This window comes from Ambystoma mexicanum, chromosome 2q (assembly GCF_040938575.1).
Source record: "Ambystoma mexicanum isolate Mex_15411 chromosome 2q, UKY_AmexF1_1, whole genome shotgun sequence".
Classification (NCBI taxonomy): domain Eukaryota; kingdom Metazoa; phylum Chordata; class Amphibia; order Caudata; family Ambystomatidae; genus Ambystoma; species Ambystoma mexicanum.
The window spans coordinates 445,280,757-445,306,387 of NC_090924.1; the positions used below are offsets into that span (position 1 = coordinate 445,280,757).

Genomic DNA, 25,631 nt, shown 5'->3' on the forward strand with positions numbered 1-25,631 from the left:
TCCCATGTATGTTTGCACTTTGAAACACTTGTGTATAAGCACATAGTAAATAATCAATAAATCAAATTGTGCCTACCGGGGCTGATGTTGTAGTCTGCCGGTCTGGAAAGGGTGCCAGAACATTGCTACCGGCTCCATTGTTTCCGGACCGGCAGACTTGTAATGAGGCCCAATGTCTTGAAAAGCTTGAGCTGCATACTAAGTTACTTGCTCATAGAGCAGAAAAATGACCGGAGAGCTCCAATGCCACTACACTGTACAATCACATACCAGAGGAGACTGACAGCCTCAAAGTGACAGCTGCATTTATTTTCTCACCTTTTTACTGCTGCCTACCTATTGTATTATCCATTGTTCATATTATGCCTGCAAAGTTGCCACTTTATTTGAGGTAAAAGCAGTCTAAGCATCTTTTGTAGATGGCTTTTTCTTGTTAATATGATAATGTAAAGCCGGTTAATCAGTTGTGATTTTAAATTAATATTATTCATAAACACCAATTGCATGTGTATGTGTAAATTAACATATACGTGTTTAATGAAAATGTGTTATGAGATTGCGCACATACGAGAAGTTATTCAACAGTTTATGAATATCAATGAGATTCCATGATTGTCTCTGAAGGGTGAAAAAACACTCCATTCAACTCTGGCACTCCCTAGAAAATTTTGTGAGAGAACATTCCTACCTCGAGGTATACAGATGCACTACATGACATTCCGGTAGGAGCAATGGTCTGCTGGGATAGAGGTGTGGATTTCTGCACCTCCAAGTTCAACAAAATAGAGTTACACATGGCTGAGGTCCCTTTGTAGAGGCCAGGCTTAGGGACATTCCGCTGATCATATTCATGGCATAACCTAATGTCTGGCTCTGAGTGGATCTCTTCAGCGTATGCCCAAGGTGCTGCGTGTCCAGGAACTCGGAAAGTGCAGATCCTATGGGACTAAGATGTCTACTCAGTCATCCCACTCATCATCATCCTCATCATCACCGCCGTCGTCATCTCCTTCATCTGCAGTTTGAAAGGAAAAAACAACTCATCAGTAGGCCATATCCTAATATCGTGAATGCAACGTTATGTCTATATAGGTGTGAAGTGTGGGCAGTAGTCCAGGTGTCCATTCTCGACTCACTACAGATATGCAGAAACCCTCCCCTTTGTAGCCATGGAGACGCTAACTGTTCTCACTTACATCAGCTGTGCATTGTTGCCTGTAGCAGACCTTACTGCATCTTATGTGATACTAAGCATGGAGGTGTTCATATGTAACAATGCCCTCAATGCATACCATGCATGGAGCGTCAGGGGGATTTGGAGGTGTCAGTGTGCATATACAGCATAATTCTCTGGATTCAGTATAGTATGGTATATGATGGGTAAGTCTGTGTCAGTTTATGCAGGGGCTAATTCTCAGGATGCAGATGATGAATGATGGGGATGGAGGTGCCAGAAAGTATTATAGAATGTGGATCCTCCGGAGTCATAGTGCCTAGTGTATATGGAGCTGTGCTCTTGCGTGTCTGTCTATGATTCGGCTCTGAATAGGTCATTGAGTATTGTGTAGACTGGATTCTCAGTAGTCATTGTGCCCTGTGTGTAAACCTCTAATCCTTGTGTCATTGGGGTAGTATATGTCCTTGTATTCAGCATCCACATATACCCATGGCCCCCAGTGTTTCACTATGTGTGGCATTACTATGAACCAATAGCCTCTATGGATGTACCAACTGCTGTGTAAGTAGAAATGGAATACAGCCATGCCTCTAGTAACTTTGACGACCCAAGGGCTATGTACTCCACACAATTTGGTACCTGTGTTAATCCCAGACTTCAGAGTATGCCTGAGAGTAGAAACCTAACAACTGTGTGCCCAATGTGCATGGTGCAGCTGGACATAACTGTAGAACAGGTTGCGAGTTCTGAAATAATATAATACGGCAAGCTCATCCATCAAGCGCCACAACTGTCAAGTAAACAAATAACAGGAAAACATAGACAGAACCCACCTGAAGAATGGATGACTTTACTTCTCTTCTGCATCACAGACATCAGTGCACCGACCAGGCCTTCAGGGCTCTCTGATGGGGACGTAGCACCATCAGAGTCAGTAATCTATTAGAGTCAAAGAAACCCAGTAGTTAACAACTGTTAAGTGAAGATCATCCTACTGTGGATTCTCCCCAAACAGAATACCAGTATGACATAACACCTCATACTTAGGGTATTTTTGTTGGCAAGGATTGGTTCCCATCTGCTGAAACCCATAATCTTAAGATCAGGTGGAAACCTTTATGATTAAAATTCAATGCAATGAAGAAGTTGTAACATCCACAGCAGTACTTCGTACAGAGTGCCTAGCCACCACTGCTTTGCAGATGTTTTGTAATAGTGTATACCAATGTTATGGATTCATAAACTGCATCAAGGCACCCTCAACAGAGTGCCTGAGTGTGAAGAGTAAGGCATGGGGGGAACGAGGCGGCATGGGGTGGTAAAGGGACAGCCTTCCCCACAAAGCAGGCACTCATTGCATGTGAATCCATTTTTACATCCAGTAACACACATACCTGAAACATCCCTATGCAATGAAGAGAATCAGAATACAATCTAGGCAACATTACTAATGTGTACTTGAAGGCAATGGTACTGTGCTTGGGAAGAAAAGAAATTACTGTTTTCTGGGCAGAAGAAGAGGATGTCTGGCAATGTGGCTGCAGACAAAGTTATGGTGTGCACAATGGGGTTCTATGCAACCTACATTATGTGATAGTATGACCTTGTATCATAAGGCACTATAAATTCCTACATCCTATGCTTACGTCAAGTTGGACCTTGCAAACCTTTTTGAAATTCCTGTTCCTTGACAGTATGAATTTGGCCATTGGTGGCACTTTCAACATGGTTAGCATATGTATTTCTCATTAATTGTAGGCCACAGGATTGGTCAGGATTTTTTTGTTCTGCCTTTTTCCCATGTTTCCCCACCCCCCTCTCATTATACCCATGTAAAGTGACTTCCCATTAGCTTTGTTGACAGTTATGACTTGCTCGGCAAGTAGCATTTGGGCAAGAGCTTAAGAGCTCCCTCTGCCATCTTGGAGTCAGGTGATACTGTCATGGTGGCAGCAAGGCTCTGCAACTCCGCTCTGTGTGCAAGCTGCAACCTAATTTCTGCCAGCGCTGTGTCTGCAGCCTGTTTGTGAGTCCCGCAGTCTCCCAGTTTCTGCTAACCAGAGAGCATGCATGAATTGCGCTCACTCTCTATACTGCATGTGCCCAGTTCTCAGAGCCACCCTCTAGCTGTAGTATGAAAACTGCTGAGAGGAAACCTCTACATCCCTGCACTAACTGAACTTGCAGTTTTCAGTTGGCATGGAGACTACTCTACATAAGAGGTTGGGGTCGGATGGCGGATTCTGGGCAATCCTTCATACACAATGTCCAGGGTGGGCATCATGAGGTGGGCAGTTCTTTCTGGCTCCAAGAGTTTCCTGTTCCCCCAACCCAGCTCAAGCACAGAACTTTGTCACCTACCCAACTTGTAATGAGCCCCGTTGAGAGTATAACACAACGATATGAACAATTGAAGGATAATCATTATGAGAGTGATCATACTCCTTGCAGTCAAAGTGAGGGAAGCATCGTCATTCAAGGGAAAGAACACATGAGAAAAAGTCCTGATAGTAAAGATAAAGTAAACATATATTTTTGTTTAAAAAATATTTATTTATTCACTCGTAATCACAGTTTTCAATCACATTACAACCAGTATTGTTCTGTTATTGTATCTTCCACAGTTTGTAAATTTTCGCCATCTGGTTTCTCATCACCAAACTTTCGTGATCATGCGGTTTTATCTATTATTGTCAAAACATTTAACATGAACAGATTAACATCTCGTAACCACACCCCCCCGACCTAACCCCAACCTGTATGCGGTCAATATTTACTGTTCCAAGTTTGTAAGTCTCCAGCTCCTTTCCCCCACAAGGATTTCCCCCTTTACCATTTGCTCTTTCTTGCGGGGTCAAGTCACATGTACATTCTTAAGTAGCTTTGGTTTATAAAAGTGCATTTCCCGATCTTTTACATATTCATGGAACGGTTGCCATACCGATATAAACGTATGATATGTCCCAGTTCTCAGCGCGCATACTTTCTCCTTGGCCAATACTCCCCAAATCTTTACCCACCACCAAGCTACAACAGGCACTTCTGCAGTTTTGCACCCCTGAGCCAGGGCCATTTGTGCCGCCATTAGCAAATATGTAAAGAGAGTGGCTATATTGCCACTTGCCACACAGACGTCCTCTACTTCTGCTCCCAGCAATATCACTGTTGGTGAGTCCGTAAGTTGTGCCCCCGTTATTTCTTTTATATTCCCCAGGATCTCCTTCCAATATATTTTGGCTTTGGGGCATGACCACCTCATGTGATACATGTCCCCCATTTCCCTGCATTGTCTCCAGCATAAGGGAGAGTACCTCACTTTAATGCCATGTATCCTGTGGGGGGACAAATACCATCTATAACAAGGTTTGTATGCTGTCTCCTTAATAGCGGTACTTTTGGATGTTTTATGCGCGCTCCAAATTTGTTCCTATTCCTCTTCCATAATAGGGGTGCCCAGGTCCTTATCACATCTATCCATGTATAGAAGTCTATCTCCCAGTTGTGCCTTGTCCAGCAATCTGTAGAGTCTTGATAGCCCTGTAATTGTCAATCCCTCCTGTAAGGTTAATTCTAGTCCTGTGGGGGCTCTTGTACCTGCTTTTCTGACCTCCTTTTGGGTGATCCATTGTCTAATCTGCACGTATTTATATCGGTCGTCCTCATCTATGCCGAATTTCTGTTCACATTCCTCAAAGAGATGGGGATTCCCATTTTGGTAAAATTCCTCCAGAGTTAGGGGTTTCGATCCCTTCCATGTATCCCAAAATGTAGGTGTTTGTCCTGGAGTAAAGTCTATATTATAAGCCATTGGGGTGTATGGTCCTAATCCTCTGGGTATTTTCTGTCTCTTAAGTGCCTGATCCCATCCCCTTAACGACACTTTAGTTGCCTCTAAGAGTTGTCATTTTGCTCCTCGAGCTGCAGTGCGCATGGCGTGTAAAACCCTCAGGGGTATGGCCGTGGCACATTGTTTGATTTGACACCATCCTTTTTGTGTCTCGTTTGTCACCCATTATAACATAGGTGCTATTTGCGCTGCCAGGACATATCGTACCACATCGGGAACCCGCAATGCCCCCAGAAGCGTTGGACGTGTTCAAACCTTCCTTTATATCCTTGTTTTTTTGCTATGCCAGATAAAAGAGATGATCTCTGACTGTAATGTCTTGATCAAGCTGGGTGGTATTTCCACCGGTAGTGAGCACACTATGTACAGTAATAGGGGGAGCAATGTCATTTTAACAGCTGCTATGCAAGCGAACCAGGAAAGTTCCTGGGTGTTCCATCTGTGCAGATCGTCCTTTAACTGTTTCCACAGTGGAATTATATTTGCCCCATATAATCATTTATACCCAGTCGTCAGTTTTATCCCAAAAAACTCTATGCTGTCATCTTCCCAGGTCAAGGGGTACTCCTTACTTAATTGTATTATGTCTCCTGGGTCTTGAGATATGTTTAAGGCTTAGGACTCAGTGTCATTTCTAGTAAGTCCCGAGACTATGGTGAATTCCTGTAACCTTCTCATCATTCCAGGTAAAAAAGTATTGGTGTGTCTCAAAAAAACCAATATGTCATCTGCGTAGAGTGTGATTTTATGTTTTTCTTTTCCACGCATTATCCCCTGAATCCCCTGGTCTCGCCTGATTGTAATCGCCAGGGGTTCCATAGCTGTGGCAAATATCAGGGGAGACAGATGCGTGCCTCTCCGAATTTTAATCTGTACTGAGGTTTGCCCATTAATTCAAATATTTGTCGATGGTATCTGGAAATTTGCTAATATTTTTATAAAAAAAGGTCCACACCCAAAAGCCTCCAGTAACCTATGCAAATATCCCCAGTCTAGACTGTCGAATGCTCGCCATGCGTCCAGTGTAGCTATGGAGAATGTTTGCTCTGTTTTAGTCCCCAGATCTATTATGTCTATGGCTCGCCGTATCTTGTCCTGCGTGTGCCTTCCTACAATAATCCCTGCTTGATCTACATGAATAATATTCGGGAGTACCTTCATAAGTCTGGTCGCTAATATTTTAGCATATATCTTAGCGTCACTATTTAGTAGGGCAATGGGGCGCAGTCTGTGGGGTCTTTCCCAGGTTTGAGAAGTAGTACTGTGGTGCATTTCCCCATATCTTCCGTAGTTGTACCCCCCTCTCTTACAAGATTGAAGAGTCATGTCAGAGGTGCAAGCAGCTGTACCCTGAAAGTTTTGTAAAAACCATTCCCTAATCCATCAGGGCCTGGTGTCTTATTGCTTGGTAGGGATGATATTGCATCGCTGACCTCTGCACCGTAAAATGTGATTCTAAAGCTTCCCTTTCCTCTTTAGGTATCTAGGGTATTTTTAATGCTTCCACATATCCTGCTTGAAGGAGCGGGTCTAATCGCTCCTGTTTCAGCAGACCTTTGTGGAATCTTTCCATGATGCTGATCTTATCAGCCTCTGCTGTAAATAGGTTGTCTTGTTCATCTCTGAGTTGGGCAATGTGATTCCGGGCCCTTTGTATTCTCAATTTGGCTGCTGGGAATCGGTTGGCTTGCCCTCCCTGCATATAGTATGTTTGTTTGGTGTTTATTAGGGTTTGTGCAGAACGATCTGCCACATACGCTTCTAATTGTGTAATAATGTTTCGTAGTGCCCTCAATGTTTTTTGTCTGCCATTCTTTGTGTTGTGCTTCTGCCTCCTTGAGTTTCCCCTCCAGTCTTACCCTTATTACTTCCTTTCCCCTGACGTATATTATGGATTGGGATATAAATTCCCCCCGGACCACTGCTTTCCCTGACTATCTTCCAGTCCGTTTCCCCATTATCATGTTCTTAAAAGTAGTTGTTAATTACTTTCTCTGTATGTGTTCTGAGTGCTATGTCCCTCAGTGTAAGCTTGTTCAATCTCCAATATTTTCAGGTCCGTAGGTCACCTTTGTTTGTTTCAATTTGTAGGACCACCGCGGCATAATCGGATATGTACTTGACCCCAATTTCTATGTGTACTACCCGTGGGATAAGCGTTGATGAAACAAGAACGATATCTATTCTCAAGTAGCCTTTATGTACTGCAGAGTAGTGGGTGTATTCCCTCTCCTCATTATGAAAGAATCTCCATGACTCTATGACCTCCAGATCTCTAAACAGCTTCCCCAATGCTTGCCTATTCCTTTGATCTGCAGAAGTACGTGGGAGCGTTTTATCTAGTACAGGGTCCATCACACAGTTAAAGTCCCCACCATTTAATCCCTGTCCTTCACACCAACGACCTATTTTCAGAAGAATTTCCTGCAGGAAGAGATCCAGCTTCTCGTTAGGGGCGTATATTACAATTATTGTGTATAACTAAGCTCCTAGGGAACCTTTAAGAACCAGATACCTTTCGTCTGGAGGAATTGCTTTTTGAAGGGTAATTTAGCAGCTATCAGAACTGCAACACCCCTCTTCTTTGTCCTACTGGAAGCATAGTATTGTTTGGGATAGGCCCTGTGTGACATTCTCCTTTCGTCTTTGGGGAGGAGGTCTATCTCCTGGATGAGTACTATTCATGCCTGGAGTTCTATGAGCCTTCCCAATATCGAGTTACGTTTTGCCGGTATATTCAGTCCTTGTACGCTCCAGGTTGCAATATTCACTTCAGCCATATTCAGGGGAATTTAGTGCCAATGTACTCTTTCCTACTGCTTCCTTCCTTGCTTCCCTCGGACTTGGTAAAGCTTTGAACCATACAACAACCCCTTCCCAACTCCCACAACTCCTTCCCCGCCTCACCCTCTTAGTCCCCCCTCCATTTCCCTCCCTATTCCCTTTACCCCTCCATGACCTAGGTCCTCTCGGACCTCCACAGATGTTACTCGAGGGCGTTGGATTTTGTACAACCCAGGAATTCTCCCTGCCAGGATCTTCCATACCGTGTTTTAGTTTCCAAGATAGCCCCTCAACCCCCTCTCCATCCGGGCTCTTCCACCTTACTCTAGTGAATTTATTTAACCAGGTCTCTATACCGCCTTCCGTTCCATTGTGATCGCTCATTTACCAGCTGGCTTTATCTCCTGATCATGTCTTTCCCCCACTTTTGGTGTATGGACCAGTCAGAAGCAAGAGGTCTGAAAGAGAAGTAAAACTGTCTGTCGTCCATTCCCACGCCCTGGTACCATAATTCGAGGGTTTGTATCTCGCGCTCTGCTCCGTTCGATCCTGCTCTTCTTCTATGTGCATCACGTTCAGGCCTTTCTCACATGTAGTGATTTGATGTTGCTTACCCTCCCAAATGAATAGGAGTCCAAAAGGGAATGTCCACTTGTAGGTAATGTTTTTAGCTACCACTGCCTTTGTGACTTGTTGCATAGACCTCCGTTTTTGTAGCGTAGCTATTGCAATGTCTTGATACAGATGGATCTGGGAATCGTTTATCGTTAAATGTTGTGATCGTGCTGCTTTGAGTATCTCCTCTTTTATGGTTTATGAGGTCAGGGCGACTGGGACGTCTCGGGTCTGGCTCCTTTTTCTTGGGTCCCACTCTTTGCACTCTGTCAATCTTTATTTCATCTGGTTGTAACCCCGACAGCAAACTGCTAACATTGTTGCATACTCTCCCTGAGGTCGTTGTCTAGGACCTTCGAGAGCTGTTCTCTATGTCCTCCGCCTGCATTTCCAAATTATGGGTAGTCCTAGCTACTTGTTCAAGTAGGATGCTATTTTGCTTGACCTCCTCTGACATTTCTGATAGGCCATCCTCAGGTCCATCTACTCTGTTCCCGAGGTCATTGATTTCTTTTCTAATTTCCTGTAATGATGTCTTCAGCTCTTCTTTCATCTTCCAACATTGCTCCTGGAACGATTCCATCATTCTACTTTCCATTCCTCTCAGGCACTCCTGTAGTTCCTCTTTGTTTAATGACATGTTGTGGGAGTCCTTGGTCGTGTCTTCTCCCCCAGTTTGTTTCCCCATAGTTGGTGTCTGTATGTCTTCCTGTTGTTGTCTCCAACAGCACTCCAGTTGTCCTCCTTGCATACTGGTCGCCTTTTTAGCTCTTGCTGGGGTGCTCCTAGATTTAATCCCTTACATCTAAGAGATTCCCCCCCCCCCGTTTCGAACACTGTCTCTGATGGTACGTGCACACTTCCTCAGGAGTGCGTCCCCTTACTCTGCCCGTTTCCCCTTATAAGGGAATAGGGAGGGAAGTGGGTTTATTGGTTAACTGTGCAATGTCCTTAAATAGAAGCCCAGGAGTCTATGGGGGTCATTACGACCCAGGCGCTAATTGCGCCAACATTACCACCATGGTGTAAACTACGTTTACACCATGATGGATGGCGGATTTACCGCCCCATTCCAAGGTGAGTGGGGCGGTAAATCCCCATTTCCCATTTTCCCTTCCCCATTCCCATTTTTGCCCCATAGGGCATAATGGGAGTGGGGAAGGCGCTAATTACGCCACCGTAAATTACGGTGGCGTAATTAGCATCATGGCAGGTTAGCGCCATGGATTTTAACGGCTGCTAAAAGCAGCCGTTAAAATCAGAATCAGGCGTTAAGGGTTAACGACGGCGTTAACCCTTAACGCCTGGGTCGTAATGAGGCCCTATGTGTTAGTGGTTCTTGCCTTCTCCCCTCAGCCACTGCCTTCTTCTCTCAGCTCCTCTGGGTGGTGCTGGTATAACCAGGCTGTGTAGGGCCAGTGTGTGTTTTTTGCTGTCTCCTCCATCTCCTCCTCCCCTCTCTTACTGCAGCTTGGTGCGTTCAGAGCGCGTTTCAAATCCTCCGAACAGGGTGGATTACCTATGCCTCTCAATTGTACATTATGTGTCACTCCCACTGTGTTGCAGCACTTTTAGACTGAAGCCCACGTTTCACTGTAGGCTGTTTGTGTTTGCTCTCACCCTGTTATCTTTTCCCCAGTTTCCCAGGACTCTTCTGACCCAATTCTGCTCTCCTCTACCCTCCGATTTCCGATTGCGAAGTTTTCAATAAAGTTCTGCAGCGCTTTTCATTCCTCCTGGGCTGCTTTGTCTTCCAACTCCTCTGCGCATGTTTTGCCACTCTGATTTTTACGGGCGTTACTTTCTGCGCTTCCCGCGCTTGATCAGAGCTCTGGTGTCCATTTACTGTTGCCTCCCCAGTTCTAGTGGCACCTCTAGTCTTCCGCACCCCAGGCGCCCTTCATTTCAGTATATCCAATTTAATTAACGCTCACATGCATCAGTGTACCTTCTACTCAGGAGTCCTACACCCTGCTCGGCCGTAATGCTGTTCCGTCTTCTGTGCGTTACTCTGGGGTCCAGTGTGACATCTCCTCTCTTCCCAGCTCTTCCCAACCACGTTTTCGATCCGCTTCCTACGCTGCCAATGCTTCAGCAGGACAGATGCCACTTCGCCTCTTGATCTGTATTTCCCTATCGCGGGGAGCTCTTCCGACAGCCCGTATTCTATCAGGCCGTCTTCCTTTTCACTGTGTCACGCGCTCCTGTTCTGATACTTCTTGGCAGGTCGGAGGGTGGTATTCACTCTACCGCTGCACTCATCCATCCCAGTACATGCAGTGGGGGACGAGATATGTATAATTCACGGCTATTTAATCCGGCTTCTGTCACTTTATGTTACGGCCCAGAGCGGAGAGCAGAGAAGTGCAGCCTCACGCTCCGGCGGCCCTCTTTGATCAACAAACGTATATCTTAAAGGATATACAACCTACAGAGGCCAGAAACCATGAATATAATAAAAGAGAAAGAAACCTCAATCGAGAATCACAGAAAGGTTGGATAACACTACCCTGGGAAAAGGGAAGAATTAATATTGGAAATAGAAGTAAAGAACCACGTAACCAACAAATAAGAGACACTGACAAGAGGAAAGATATCAGGATCGTATTAGGAAAGCCACATGTTGAGAAGAACAATAGGGGTAATAAAGTGCTACAAGAACTGTATGAGCTAATTAAAGAGATTTCAAAGAACTATTTGAAGATTAGTTATTGTACATAACTTTGCAAGGAGCAAGAACCTTGGGGTCAGTTAGGGTTAGTTTGGGACAGTGGACAGATTCTTTTACGACATTCACTGATGACTGACGAGCCCCTTAGTTTGTTAGGTAGGGAATATGCCATAGAAATAGGCAGAGGTAGGCATTAACCTTTTGCTTTAAAAAATACACATTAAGAAACGTCTAACAAGAGTCTGTGTCCTTCTTCTGATCTGCCACACATGGAACAAGTTACTTACCTGTAACTGTTGTTCTCCAGCATGGGTCTGGCATGGATTCACATGCTCATGAATATTCCCCATCGTAAGGCTGGGAATCCTCGATAAAGAAAAAAAAATCTGTTTCAGTTTTGTTTCTGAACTGTCTTTCTACTATTAACCAATCACTGGTCTCTGGGTCATACTGCCCCCGGCCAATGACTGCCCTCTACCTAAGCCCCTCCTCTGGCAGCCATCTTCAGATTTGGTAGCACGTAAAGTGGCAGTAGGACCAAGAGAAGAACTGCAGAAGGGTAGGCGAGAGGGTTTGCATGTGAATCCATGCCAGACCCATGCTGGAGAACAACAGTTACAAGTTAAGTAAGTAACTTGTTCCTTCTCCAGCATGGGGTCTGGCATGGATTCATATGCTCATGAATACAAGAATACATAGCAGTACACATATGCACAACCATGGGAGGTGGCACGGCTCAACATTAAGCATTTCAACAACTCAACATTAAGCATCTCTTACCTTCTCACCAGGCTCACCTTCAAGCGAACAGGTTGCGCTGCACTGCCTGGCCGACTCTGGACTCCTCCCTGGAATCCCGGTCGACACAGTAGAATCTCGTGAAGGTGTGTGTTGACCTCCACGTAGCAGCCCTGCAGATGTCCAGCAGGGGCACACCAGACAGGAACGCTGTAGTAGTAGCGATCGCTCTGGTTGAATGGGCTCTCGGACGGCCGGGCAACGGTCGGTTTGCCAACCGGTGACAGTGCATGATGCAGCCGGAGAGCCATCTGGAAATGGAAGCCTTCTAGAGGGCCTTCCCTTGGTTCAGAGGTCCAAAGTTCACAAACAGCTGTGATGTCTTCCGAAAACTCTTCATGCGGTCCATGTAGAACTTCAGCGCTCGAGCCACATCCAGCGAGTGCAAAGTCCTCTCAGCCGGCGACGAAGGCGACGGGGAGAAAACAGGTAACACGGGCTTGTTGAGATGGAAGTCTTACAGCACCTTGGGTTTGAAGGAGGGGTGCGTGCTCAGCACTACCCTCGTGGAATGTCAGATATGGAGGCTTACCGAAGAGAGGGCCTGGTTCTCTCCCACTCGTCCTGCGGAGTTGATGGCCACAAGAAAAGCTGTCTTCCACGATAGGAACTTCAGCGGTGCCGAATCCAGGGGCTCGAATGGCGGACCCATGAGCCTGGTCAGCACCACACTGAGCTCTCACGCCGGGGCCAGAGCCTTCACCGGCGGGAACGAGCGGAACAGTCCTTTCATGAACTCCTTCACCAGGCTATGCGACCACAGCGAAGACCGCCCCGGAGTTCTGGTGTAGAGGGAGATAGCCGCCAGATGGATTTTGATGGAGGCATGCGCCAGCCCCACCTTGGACAGCGGCAGCAAGTACGGCAGCACTTGAGGGGCCGTGATCCATAGGGGGTTGATCTTCTGTGCATTGAACCAGACAGAGAACCTCTTTCACTTATGTCCATAGCACTTAAGAGTCGAGGAACCCCTGGCCTTTGCAATCCTTCCTTGCAGTCCGCTGGGATGTCGTAGCCTCCGAACTCTAGTGCTGCAGGAGCCAGGCCTGCAGGTTCAGCGATCCTGGGTCATGACGAGAAGATCTGCATCTGCCGGCAGTTTGACTGGGGGGAACGCTGACATGTCCAGAAGGTCCGGGAACCATATTTGCCTCGGCCACGCCGGTGCGACGAGGATCATCCTGCACCGGGACCGTCTGAGTTGACTGATTAGTCGCAGAAGCAACGGCCGGAACGCATACCGGAACAGGCCATCCCAGGGGAAAGAGAATGCATCGCCCATGCTCACCGGCTGGGGAAACCTGCTGGCGAACCTCCGGCACTTGGCGTTCATCGCCGTCACGAACAGATTGATCTGGGGACTGCCCCACCATCGTAATAGGAGATCCACTTTATCCTGCTGAAGTTCCCACTTGTGGCAGGAGCGCAGCTCCCTGCTGAGTGAGTCGGCGACAGTGTTTTTCACTCCTGCCAGATGAAAAGGTACCAGGAATATCCCCTGGGCGACGGCCCAGTGCCACAGTTCCTGCGCTTCCCTGGATAGGGCTGGGGATCTGGTACCCCTCTGCTTTCGGATGTAGAACATCGTGGTGGTGTTGTCGGTGAAGACCCGTACCACTTTGCCCTTGTGGGACGGAAGGAAAGACCTGAGGGCCCAGAACACGGCCCGGAGTTCCAGGACGTTGATGTGCAGGGACCTCTCCTCCGGGAGCCAAAGGCCTCTTGCGTGTATATCTCTGGTGTGCGCTCCCCGTCCCTCCAGGGAGGCGTCCGTCGTCACCGTTTCCTGGTGCGCTGGGTTCTGGAAGTCCATGCCCACAGCGAGATGCGCGCGGGTGCCCCACCACCAAATCGCTTGACGAAAAGTCTCGTTGAGAGGGATCTTGTCTTCGAAGCTTCCCGCCACTTGTATCCAACGGGCTTTGAGGAACTCCTGCAGTGGCCGCATCCGCAACCTGCACAGACGCAAGAGGTAGATGCACGATGACATCATGCCGAGCAGGGACTTGATGGTCCTCACCCTGGCCACTTCCATGGTCAACAACCGTTGTACCTTGCCCAGGATGGCCCTCGTCCTTTCCTCCGACGGTTAGGCCAACCGTGCCACTGTGTCCAGTCTGGCTCCCAGGAACAGGGCGTCCTGTGACGGTACCAAGTGGGACTTTGCAAAGTTGATCGAGAATCCCAGTTCCGTGAGCAGGTGGACTGTCTTCACTGAGCCAATCGTCCAGGTAGGGGTACACGTGGATCCCCTGCAGGCGCAGCCGCACCACCACAATGCCAGGCACTTGGTAAAGACCCTTGGAGCCGACTTCAACCCGAAGGGCAGGGCCTTGAACTGGTAGTGCTGCCCTTAGACCACGAAACGTAGGAACTTTCAATGTCCTTTTTGTATGGGGATGTGAAAGTAAGCATCCTCCAAGTCCAGCAATGACAGGAAGTCGCCTTCCTCCAGCTATCCCAGCACATGCTGAAGGGTAACCATCGGGAACTTCTGGGCTTTGATGTATTTGTTGAGGCGCCGAAGGTCCAAGATGGGCCGCCAGCCGCCAGTCTTCTTTCGGACGAGGAAGTACCGCGAGTATACTCCGGAGCCTGGAGCCTCTTTGGGATGAGTTCTATCACGCCCTTTATCAGCATGGCTCGTACCTCCAGAAGCAGCTGTGGAACGTGGTTTTCTTTCCTGGTCACAGGTGGTAAATGGGGGCACTTCCTTTGGAACTCCAGTGTGTGCCCGTGGGCCATGGCATCTAGCACCCAACGGTCAGTGGAGATGGACTCCCACACGCCGACAAAGTTTGCCAGCCGGCCTCCCACCGGTGTGCTTAGGTGGGGGCCCGACCTCACAGACGGTTCAGTCCTGTTTCACCGAGGCCTTGCCACCCTGGGCTCCTTGGCGACGGCGACGGTATCCACCGGCCTAGCTGCAGCCTCTGTAAGCTTCCTGTGACGAGGAACGGGCAGCTTGGCGATACGACAATGAACTGCCGCCAAATCCTTTGGAGGCACCTTGAGATTTGCCTCCAGAGGTCCAAAAGGACGGCCGTCGTTGATGAAGTGTGCCTAGGGGACAGGCCGTCTCGGTGTCCACTTTGATGGCCTGCAGCGACTCGTCCACTGCTTTCCCGAACAGGTTGTTTCCATCGAAGGGTATGTCCAGTACCCTGGTCTGCACATCCTGATGGAAGTTGGAGGCCCTGAGCCAACCGCGCCGGCGCAGGCAAATGCTGTTGCCCATCTGATGAAAACCGGTATCAGCGATGCCCGTAGCTACATTGATGGCGTGATCCGATGCCACCTCGCCTTCTTGCAGGATTTCCAGGGCCTCCACCCTCTTGTCGTCCGGGAGGAAGTCCATGATAGGGGCGATCTTGAACCACAGCTCCCTATCATAATAGGCCACGATTGCGAGGGCGTTGGCCGCCTTGATGGTCGTCGCTGCTGACGAGATGACTCGACACCCCCTGGCATCTAGCTTCTTTGCCTCGCTGTCCGGCGGGGAAGTGGAGGATGACACCGTCACCTCTGCCGCTTTCTTCTTGGCTGCCGCGGAGACTATGGAATCTGGGGTTGGTTGCGCCCTGAGCCACATAGGAGCAGAATCCGGGACCCGGTACTTCTTCTCGTATCGGTCTCTCTTAGCAGGGGCCGTGGGAGGGTTCTTCAAAAGGGACAGCCCTTCGTCCCATATGTCGTCCAACAGCGGGACTGAGAGCATGGTTTTCCTCTTGGTTTCCCGTCGTTGGTAAAGAAAACCCTCTTTGTTTTGTTCCTCGGGGCACAGCTGGAAAAGCTCTGAGGCCCTGGCGATCATGGCGTGAAAGGAGCCAATTTTGTCAGGGGGCGGGGGTGGAAGCCCGGGCGGGAGATTCATTCAGTCGTCTCCACCATCGTTATTCCCCATCTCTGTCCCCATCTCTGTCTCGTCCCTCGGAGGGGGGAATGGGGGTGAAGGCTGGAAGGGAGGGGGAGGATGGACTCGCCTCTGCTTGCTCAGCAGGCTCCCCGACGGTCCAGGTGTCGCTGGATCGTCCGCTGGGGGTAAGGGCAACCTTGTCCTTATCTCCGTACATAGGGGCTGCAAAGCCATCAAGATTGCTCCGAATTGTCCTGTGGCGTAGGCATCGGTTGCGACGGGAACGTTGGCTGGGGAGTGGGGTCCTCCGTTTCCTCCACGGCCCGCGGCTCCTCGTCGGCTCCACCGTTGCTCTCTACGTCCACCTCGTCGGGATCCTTCCCGTAGGTCCTGACCTCCTCGATCTCCTTGTCCAGGATAGCTTTGACGCCAGCCAGCTCATCCTCGGAGGTGCTGTCCATGTCCTTTAGGGCTACCGTGCCCCTCCTTTCTCATCCCGGGGTTTCACGGTGGTCTTCTCGATAGGCTGGAAAGATGGTTCCCTCCGGGGTGGCAGGGAAACTCTAGGCCTGGAAGTCGTCTCCACTGGGGTAGCCTCTGCAGGCTTTGCCAGGGCCGCCACGACTCCTTCAATCGAGGCCTTCGTTGGGTGAATCAGGGCCTTCACGACCTTGGGCGCATCTGAGGCCTTCACCTTAGGGGGAGGGTCACCGTCTCGCCCCCCCCCCCCCCTTGGCTTTCTCCGTTGGGATCGACCGGGGTTTCTCCCGAAGCTTACCCGGGTTCTCCGACTTCCTTTTCACCGAGCCAGAGTGTTGGCTCGTGGATGATGGAGTCGGTGACATCGCGCCCTGCCTGGCAGCCCGAGGAGCCCAAACCAATGGTGCTCCCGGTGACCGTGAACTCGCGGTGCTTTGCCTTTTGTTGGGCCCCTGTCGCCGGAGCGCCTTCAAAGTTCTTAGAAAACCACTCGGACTTCTTCTTCTGACCTGCTGCTGGGCTCTTCGCCTGCACCCAATCAGCGAGTCGTTTACCACGATCCTTTATGGTCCGGACGGACGTGTTGTTGCAGAACGCATAGTCCTCCTCCATGCGCGACTTGTCTGTGTGTAGGCAGTAGTGGCACCGGGAGTGCTCGTCCTCCTTAAAGACTTTCTGCAGTGCAGATCCTGGGCATATCCTAAAGAGTTTGGATCCGGTAGGCGTCGAATCTCCTTTGTCCTGGGTCATGTCTGAATCGGGGTAGGCCTCAAAGCGGATCCCTGTTGATCGGAAGAAGAATCGGTTGAGCTTGAGGCTCGAATCGACCGAAAAAATAAAAGTAAACTCTTTGGAAAAATGCAATACGCAGTAAAAGCTCGAGAGCAACAGCACGAGGACTCCCAACACTTGAACATGCAGTAAAAATATATAGATGGCTGTGTGATGCTGGAAATGCATGGGAGGGGACAGGGCCTCCGTATACTTGTCCTTTACTGCTTTTTATCGTGTGTTCTGTCATGTTTTCCGCACAGAAGTTCATGTGGGACTCCTGGCGGTGCAGCTCTCTCTTTTGGTTTGGTGAACAGACCCATGGGATACCGTTATGGCACCCATGGGTGGGGGTACAACCCTGTGCCCCTAGTGTATGTTTTGGGCACCTGTGGGTGGACCACAGAGCAGGGAATGGGCTGGTGGCAGCTCCATGCTGAATTTGACAGGTGCTCTGAGTAGCCTCCATTTTGGGATAGCCAGGCCCTGCCATTGGAATCAGTTGATTCCTGATAGGAAACAAGATGCCCCCTGTGGCCTCTTGCTTTCTATTGCCTTTTACCTTGTTTTCCCAAAGTCCTGGGAAGCCCTGACTCTGTCCCTTCCCCCTGACCGGCTGTTGGGTGGAAGTTCCATATATGGTGTTGTTGTGAAGTCCAGGCCAGCCTGGCTGGAGCCTTCCCAGTGACTGTATGTTGTGGGTACACCCTGTGGGTGGGACCTGGATAAATGGAGTGTGTGACGAATACGCATTCTGTGTTGTCGGTGTCTAGTATCTGGTGTTTGACACAATGACTGAGACAGCACGGCCCGAAACTGGTATGAATGCAGTGTGGAGTGTTGAATGGCTGGGTACTTGTCCCAATACACATGACTTGTTGTGAGTGTCTGGAGAGGAGTGAATGGCCTGAATGCACTATGCACCTGATTGGATGCCTGCCTGCATGAATGCCCTTCTGACAGATTGGTTGCGTGAGTATGACCCAGCAGAATGAATGGGAGACCAACTAGTATATCTGGGGGCCTCCCACTGCTAGAATTTGTGTTCAGAAGCTGAAGTCCACTACGAAGAGCAACTGGAGTAAAACTGAAGCTTAACCTTGAAGCCCTGCTGGAAGAGAAGAATTTCTGTTGCTCACCTTCATCAATCTGAAAGCTGCTGTGTCTCCAAGGACTGACCCAGAGAGGACCTGGTAAGGCGCCCTCTTCCCGAGCTACGAGGGACCATCGTGCACCAGCTGATCTTTGCCAAAGCTCCCTGGTAGACAGACCTACGACAGGCTGCCGACCGGAGACGGGGACTGCCACGGAATCTCAAAGAGAAGCGCCCGGACTGTTGTCTGCCTCTGTCGACGACCGCCGTTGCCGACTGGAGCCGCTGTTCTCCCGTTTGCCTAAGAACTTCATTTGATCCAAGGACACTCTCGTCTGCATCGCTGCCCGCTTTATCCAGCTGGAGAAGGCCTGACCGTCGACGCGCCGAGGAGCATCCGCCGGTGGGTTTCCCGCCACCTAAAGACCACAGAGACGCTGACAGCTCAACGCCCTTGCTGGGCCACAGCTCTTCATCATCTCTTTGCGGTCCAGAACTATCGTCACTGAGGTGCTCCGCACGCCTCTTCCTTGCAGGACGCCAATGCTCCGTCGTCGACGAGCACCGCTAGGAACAAAGCTGCCACTTCACCGCCGTAGTTCACCCTGTTCTCTGCCGCTACAATTCCAGGTACATTGGATCTGTAGCACTATTGTAGAAGGAAATAAGACTCCTAGAACAGTATATGGACTGGGCTTGTGCTATATCTTTATCTTACAGGTTGCCCAGGTGGGGGGATCTCCACACAGAACTGTGTCTAGTGGTACAGGGCCAGCATTCTGCCAATTGTTCAACCATCTTGCTTTCCTTCCTCTCTCTACTGCTGGTTTTCTGTTTATTGATCTGTGTGACATTTTGACAGTATAGTTGATGCGCTTTAATGAGATCTGATGATATTTGTGGTACCACTGTAGAACTGTATATATTTACCATTGTTGATTTTCTGAGCACAAAGTGAGTTATTGTGATAGTGTACATAACCTTGAATATTGATTATATAAAGACTGTGTTTTAACCAATACAGTGTGTGGACATTCCTTTGTGGAGGCTTGGGGACTCCACTGTACTTAAGAACCAGCCTGCATCACCTCCTGAGAAGCTAGGCCTTCATTGCTCGACCATAGCTACCAAATAGAGAATCTTGGCTGGGATCCTCTCTGCCTCTCCTCTACGAAATAGAGAGCAGAAGTACAGACACCCCCCTCCAGTCTTTACACTGGTGGCGGCGGTGGGATGCTTATGGTTTTAAGAATCAGTGTATAACCGTGCCACTTACAAAATATCTGCACTTTGTTAAATTGAGGTTTAGTTGTGTACAAGATAACTGCATGACAAGCAATGGAATCTATTGGAAATGGTAAATTGACTCGGATGAGCTTAGAGGCTCTCCATAGTTCTTGTGAAGCCAGGGAGTTAGACTTTGTGGATAGGTCTAGGGCTGAGCTGATAGCTGCCCTGGTGGACTACCAGACTGATTGTGAAACTCTTGAAGGGGGAGGAGGGGTGCAACCAATGAGGACTCTACCCCTGGGGTTTTTGCTGAATCTGTTTCTGGGAATGCCACCATTCCTGCTGCCTCTGTTTCAAACCCCAGCAATTCCTTGGAGCTTGAGTTATTAAGGATGAAATTGGCCTTTGAATATCACAAGTTGGACATAGATGCTGAGCTTAAGAAAGAGGAGTTGGCACAGCAAGTGGAACTCAAAAATAGGGATCTTGAACTCAAAGACAAGGACACTGAATGTCAGCGAATCCAGTTAAGCTGGAGTGGAGACTTCAGCTATACCAGTTGAGAGTGTCAGGTCCCCAGCAACCAAGTTTATGAAAGATTTGGTTCGTGTGTATGCGGAGGGTTCTGATATCCTCCAATGGATTGAAGCGTTTGAAATGGCTTGTGCAATTCAAGATGTTGATAAGAGAGATTGGGCTAAGTGTTTGTTAAGCCGAGTGCATCAAACTGGATATGACAGTATTCTGAAACTGAGTGTGGAAGAAAGGGGTCAGTATGAGTGCATGAAGTCTGCTTTAATTGCCAAGTTTGGCAAGACACCGACCCAATACCTTAAACGGTTCAGGGATTTTAAGAAACGAGAGAATGTGTCTTGGATTGACTGGGTGAGTGCTGCGCACATGAACATGATGGGGTGGATTGATGGTTACAAAGTGAAAACGTTTGTTGAATTGTCCCACCTTTTTGTTTTTTGAGCATTTTTAGGAAGCCTGTTCACCAGAGCCGCATCAGTATGTTTCTGACCAGTACATTTTGGACCCCTTTAAGCTGGCTAGGTTGGCTGACAAGTGGGTCTCCCACCGGGTGTCCCCTAAGTACTCCAGTGGGAAGGACAAGGACAAAGAAAAGGGGGCCTCTCAGAAAGCTGAGGAGTCCCAAAAGCAGTCACAGTCGGGTAAACCAAAACCTTCCTCTCCGAAGACCCAAAAACCTAGTGGGGATAGGTCTGTTGTGGGTGGGAGTAAGAGTAGTGGTCTGTCTGCTGCAAAGCAGGGTCCTAGTGGTTCAAGTGCTGTACCCCGCACTCCCAGTCTTTACAGGCTGCCAGAGAGGGGCTTAGGTAGAGGGCAGTCATTGGCTGGGGGCAGTATGACCCAGAGACCAGTGATTGGTTAATAGTAGAAAGACAGTTCAGAAACGAAACTGATCCTGATTTTTTTCTTTACCTAGGATTCCCAGCCTGAAGATGGGGAATATTCATTAGCATGTGAATCCATGCCGGACCCCAGGCTGGAGAAAGGACTGTTCCCTGTGGAAAAGCTTTCGGCTTGTTTACAATACGGGATTCTGAATTCCCTCGTATTCTTGTGAGAGTGCAGCTCCTAGCCCAACGTTAGAGGCATCTGTCTGTTATAGGAATTCCATAATAAAGTCTGGCATTTTGAGGATGGGTTCACTACACAGGATGTTTTTCAGCCCATCGCAACTTTCCTGGTCTTCTTTACTCCAGATGAATTTCTGTGGTTGGGAATTTTTCATCTTGTCGGTGAGATTAGCGGCAATGGTTGAATCATTAGGGATACATCTCCTGTAGTAACCTGTCAGCCCCAAAAAGGTGCAAAGCTCCCTCTTGGTCTTGGGAGTAGGTGTTTGGAGGACTGCCTTTACCTTCTCAGCTTGTGGTTGAATTAGGCTGTTCCCAACAAACAACCCTAGATATTTTACTGTGGACTGGCCAAGATGAAATTTTCGTGGGTTGGCTCAGCGGCTATCTTTTCTCAGGACCCGGGTGATCTCTTACAAATGGTGCATAGGTTCAGGGCAACTATCACCATGGACCACAATGTCATCTAGGTAAGCTCCACAGAAGGTCGAATAGGGTTTTAGTACTCAGTCGATTAATCGTTGAAATGTGGCTGCAGCCCCATGAATGCAGAAGGACAGGACCTTGAATTGAAACAGGCCCTGTGGTGTAGAAAAAAATCTCTTATCTCTCTGGCGGTTGGATCCAGAGGTACCTGCCAATATCTTTTAAGGTTGAGATGCATTTAGAGAATCCTAACTTTTCGATTAGTTCATTGATTCTTGCCATTGGGTAATTAACGAATAGTGAAATAGAGTTCAGTTTCCTGAAGTCAATGCTAAAGCACCAAGTCAGGTCGGGTTTGGCGACAAGGACTATCTGGGAACACCAGGGTCTCTCTGAAGGTTCAATTATGCCTGCCCTGAGCAGGTCTTCTATTTCCTGTTCGATTACCCTTTTTGGGGCCTCAGGAATTCTGTATGGTCTAAGGTTTATGGTTTTTCCTGCTGGTGTACTAATAAAAATGAAAAAAATTTGCAACTCTCCCTCGTTGCTCGGAGAACACCTCGGGAAATTGTTCTAACAGATCTTTATTATCAGCCTGTTGGGAGGGTGATAGATCTGTGTAAAATCAAGTTATTTTCACGGGGGGGGGGGTGAATCGGTGAGGAGGGCCACGATAATAATGGTGGTAACTTACTACTATCCACTCCTTTAGTAGGTTTACATGATAGACCTGCGTCTTGTGGAGACTGTCTGGTTGTGTTAGGAGATAGTTGATTGGGCTTTTCTGTTCCAGGACTTTATAGGGGCCATACCATCCAGAAATCATGTTATTGTCTGATGTGGTTTAAAGGACAAATACTGACTCTCCGACCGAAAAGGTACAGCTGTCCATCTTTTATCGAAAGCCTGTTATTGTTCCTGGGCCTGTACCAGATGCTTCTTTACAATTTTTTGCACTGCTTTCATATGAGATTTTGACTTTTGTGCAGTTTGTGATAGTGGCAATAAAGCATCTTCCTGCTTCTCCCACGTTTCTTTTAACATATAAAGAACATCGCAGGGCTCCCTTTCATACAGGAGCTCAAATGGAGAATATCCTAGGGAGGCTTGGGGAGTTTTCCTGACTGCAAAGATTGCCCAGGGTATCATCACGTCCCAATTTTTTCCATCTGTCTCTACCAGCTTTCGCAATATACTTTTTAAGGTTTGGTTGAAGCGTTCAATGAGAGTGTCAGTTGGGGATGATACACTCACGTTCTCAATGTTTTGATATTCAGTATTTCTTTTACCTCTTGCATCAGTTGGGACATAAAGGTGGTACGTTGATCCGTAAGGATTTCTTTTGGGAACCCTGCGCTGGAGGTGTTTCAGAATCTGTTGCATAGTGCTTTTATGCCGGGGAAAGGCTTCTGGATAGCGATTGGTATAGTTAAGAATTACGAGAATGAAACGATTCCCTAGTTTAGAAGTTTCTATAGGTCTCACTAAATCCATAGCAATCTGAGAAAATGTATTCTATTGTATATGGATTTATAGAGCACAAAACCATGGCCCGAGGGCATCTGGGCGCTGAGAGCAAGACTGCCAAAAATCCTCAACTACTAGTACTTTAAACAAAAAGAAAGGTGTTACACCTCGACCTTCGCCGCATCACACTCCCCGGGGTCTGCCCCGTGCCTCTTCAGTCTCTCGTGTTAATAAGGACAGTTGGGGAGCTCCATGTAAGGCCAGAAAGAGGGACAAGAAAGTGGTTGCTCTTCATAAGGGGCTATGGCGCCGTCATGCACCTTTTCTCTCACGCTGGCAGTTGCCGTGGAGAATAGCTGCAACAAACTACATTTCCCAGAAAACCTGTCAAGGATTGTAGTTCCCGGTGTTAATACGGGAGCCTCATTTTCGAATATGTCACGCCTCCTTGTTGTATTTAAACCACAGCGGTTTTCAGAACGCTGCTTCTGTTTATAGTTACAACCGGCATTTTCTGAAGTGCTCCTTCTGTACCTTAATTCCGGAAGTCTCCTGTTTTTTCCGTGTACCGACCTTGCCTGCGCACGGACTCCCACTTCTTGATTCTACTTTGGTTTTGTTTGCTGACCGTCTGTGTACCAGATCTCTTGCCTGCTCCTGGACTCCTGGATTGTGATTTACTTCCTGTTTGAGTACCATAACTTTTGACCACGGACTCTTGAAATCCTTCATTAAAGTGCTTCCTTTCTCCTGGGGAATAACACTGGTAAGAACAATTCTTCATTTGGAATCCTGTCTTCATCGAACTTTTACCTCATCTTTGGATAACATTGCTTCATTTCTAAAGTGCATTTCGGAACGCTTTGCTGTGGTGCACCATCCCGAAACCAGTGCGACCCTCGTTCCGTTCGGGGATAGCTACCCTACTAACCTTCCTTTTTTTTATTTTATACTTTCGTTGTTGCCCAGGATTCTTTACACTACTCTTACTTCCACCAGTGGTAAAGTATATTTCCTTGATTACCAATGTTGGGAAGTTTCACATTTAGCTAGTATCTAAAGCCTCTTCTGCTTTATAGGTTGCTCCAGCTCCTTTTTTATGGCTTAAGGGGAACTCACTCAGGTACTCTATTTAAGGGTAATAGTCTTGGGAAAAGCCAGGGTAGAATCTGACAGAATATTCATCTCTTGTCTTTTCTTTACAGCTGGGTCTGTGGCGGTGTGTTCTCCCCGCTCTTTTGATTGATCGGTCCCCTTGTCTGTATAGTTCAGCAGGTGGTCATATCAGTTTAAAGAGTTCATTCCCTCACAGAGAGGAGGCTCGGGTGGAGGCTCCAACCCGAGCTCCTTCAAGCAACTCTCCAGCACAAGAGGTCCGGTCTGTTTTACATGCTCCCCATTCCGGTGAGTAACAAAAACAGAAGCCATGGATGAAGTCGATCCTTTAACCACCTTGGTTCGCTTGGTGTCCGAACTTCATTCTGACATGACAGCTGCACATGATGCTATCCATCATAGGATCGACACTTTACAGAGTTTTCCAACCCCCCAAACCCTGGGGGTGGATACTTCTGCTGCTACTGCATTGGGTTCGACTGGTCCTACGGCCTCTGCCTCTGGCTTTACAGCAAACCTGGTGCTTATGGCTACCCAGTTCCCGCTGGCCCCCCCAGAACGTTTCTCCGGGGAACCCAAACAATATCGCACATTTATCAACCAGTGTAAATTACATTTTCTGTGTCGGCCCACTGCTTTCCCTAATTCCACTACAAAGGCAGCCTTTGTTCTTTCCCATCTTGGGGGTACAGCAGCAGCTTGGGCTAATCCGTTACTTGAGTCCAATAGCTATGTCCTTTACGACTGTGATGCACTCATCACTGCCATGAACAGAGTTTTTGACACCCGCTATAAATCTAAGGCTACTGACCTGGAGTTTTTCAATTTGCGTCAAGGCACGTCTTCTTTGTTTTCGTACCTTACTAAGTTCAACCAATTGGCGGCTGAAACTGATTGGCCTGAAGAGAAAAAATCAGCCGTTTTTTATAAAGGGTTGTCGGAAGAATTAAAAGACATTTTGCCTACAGTACCAGTGGTTCCTACCACTTTTGGTGAATTGCTAGATTTGGTTTTGCAAATAGATGCTAGAAGGTCCGAAAGAAAGGGGGAACGCAAGGCACCAGTCCCTGTTACTCCTCATGTGGATCAGTCTTCTCCTTCTACTTCTGTTCCGGAACCTATGCAAATCGGGGCAGTAAGAGGTCCTTTGAACCCTGCACAACGCGAATAACGCAGATCACATAATCTATGTATGTATTGCGGATCTGCTTAACACCAACTGAAGGACTGCCCTAAGAAACCTGTCAAAAAGTTGGGAAACGCCAGAACCCGGCGATAGACAGAGTCCCTATGCCGGGGGTGCTTTCTTTGGACTCTCATTGTGCTGTTTCTGCTCCCGTTAGCCTTCCTGTGGTGTTTACCACCGAAGCTAATACTTTTTCCTCTTTGGCGATCATTGATTCTGGGGCCACCGGAAATTACATGGATTATGATTACGCCACACGTAATAATCTTTCGATTGTGTCTAAAGCCCAACCCGAGGCTGTTCACGCTGTGGATGGTACATCTTTGATCTCTGGCCTAGTTACACAAAATACTTCCTTACTTCGTATGCAAACAGAGGAAGGACATGCTGAGTCAATTTCCTTTGACCTAATTAAAGCCCCTCAATTCCAAGTCATTTTGGGCATCCCTTGGTTGCAACATCATAATCCAGCCATTGATTGGGCAAAGAAAACTGTTCAGTTTCCTTCCA

At 48.1% G+C, this 25,631-nt stretch overlaps 1 protein-coding gene across 2 annotated transcripts in view; it reads right to left on the reverse strand.

Moving 5' to 3' along the window:
* Positions 1-290: 290 nt before the first annotated feature.
* The window catches only part of WAS (WASP actin nucleation promoting factor), a 372,670-nt gene continuing 347,329 nt past the window's right edge, over positions 291-25,631 (reverse strand). Inside the window, exons 11-12 of one of the 2 annotated variants that reach the window (XM_069647523.1) lie at positions 2,011-2,116; positions 291-1,015 (exon numbers count right to left, since the gene is read on the reverse strand). In XM_069647523.1, coding sequence (XP_069503624.1) covers positions 960-1,015; positions 2,011-2,116 — 162 coding nt within the window. In that variant the 3' untranslated portion in view covers positions 291-959. The remainder of the gene's footprint in view (positions 1,016-2,010; positions 2,117-25,631) is intronic. The other variant, XM_069647524.1, reaches the window with a different exon arrangement.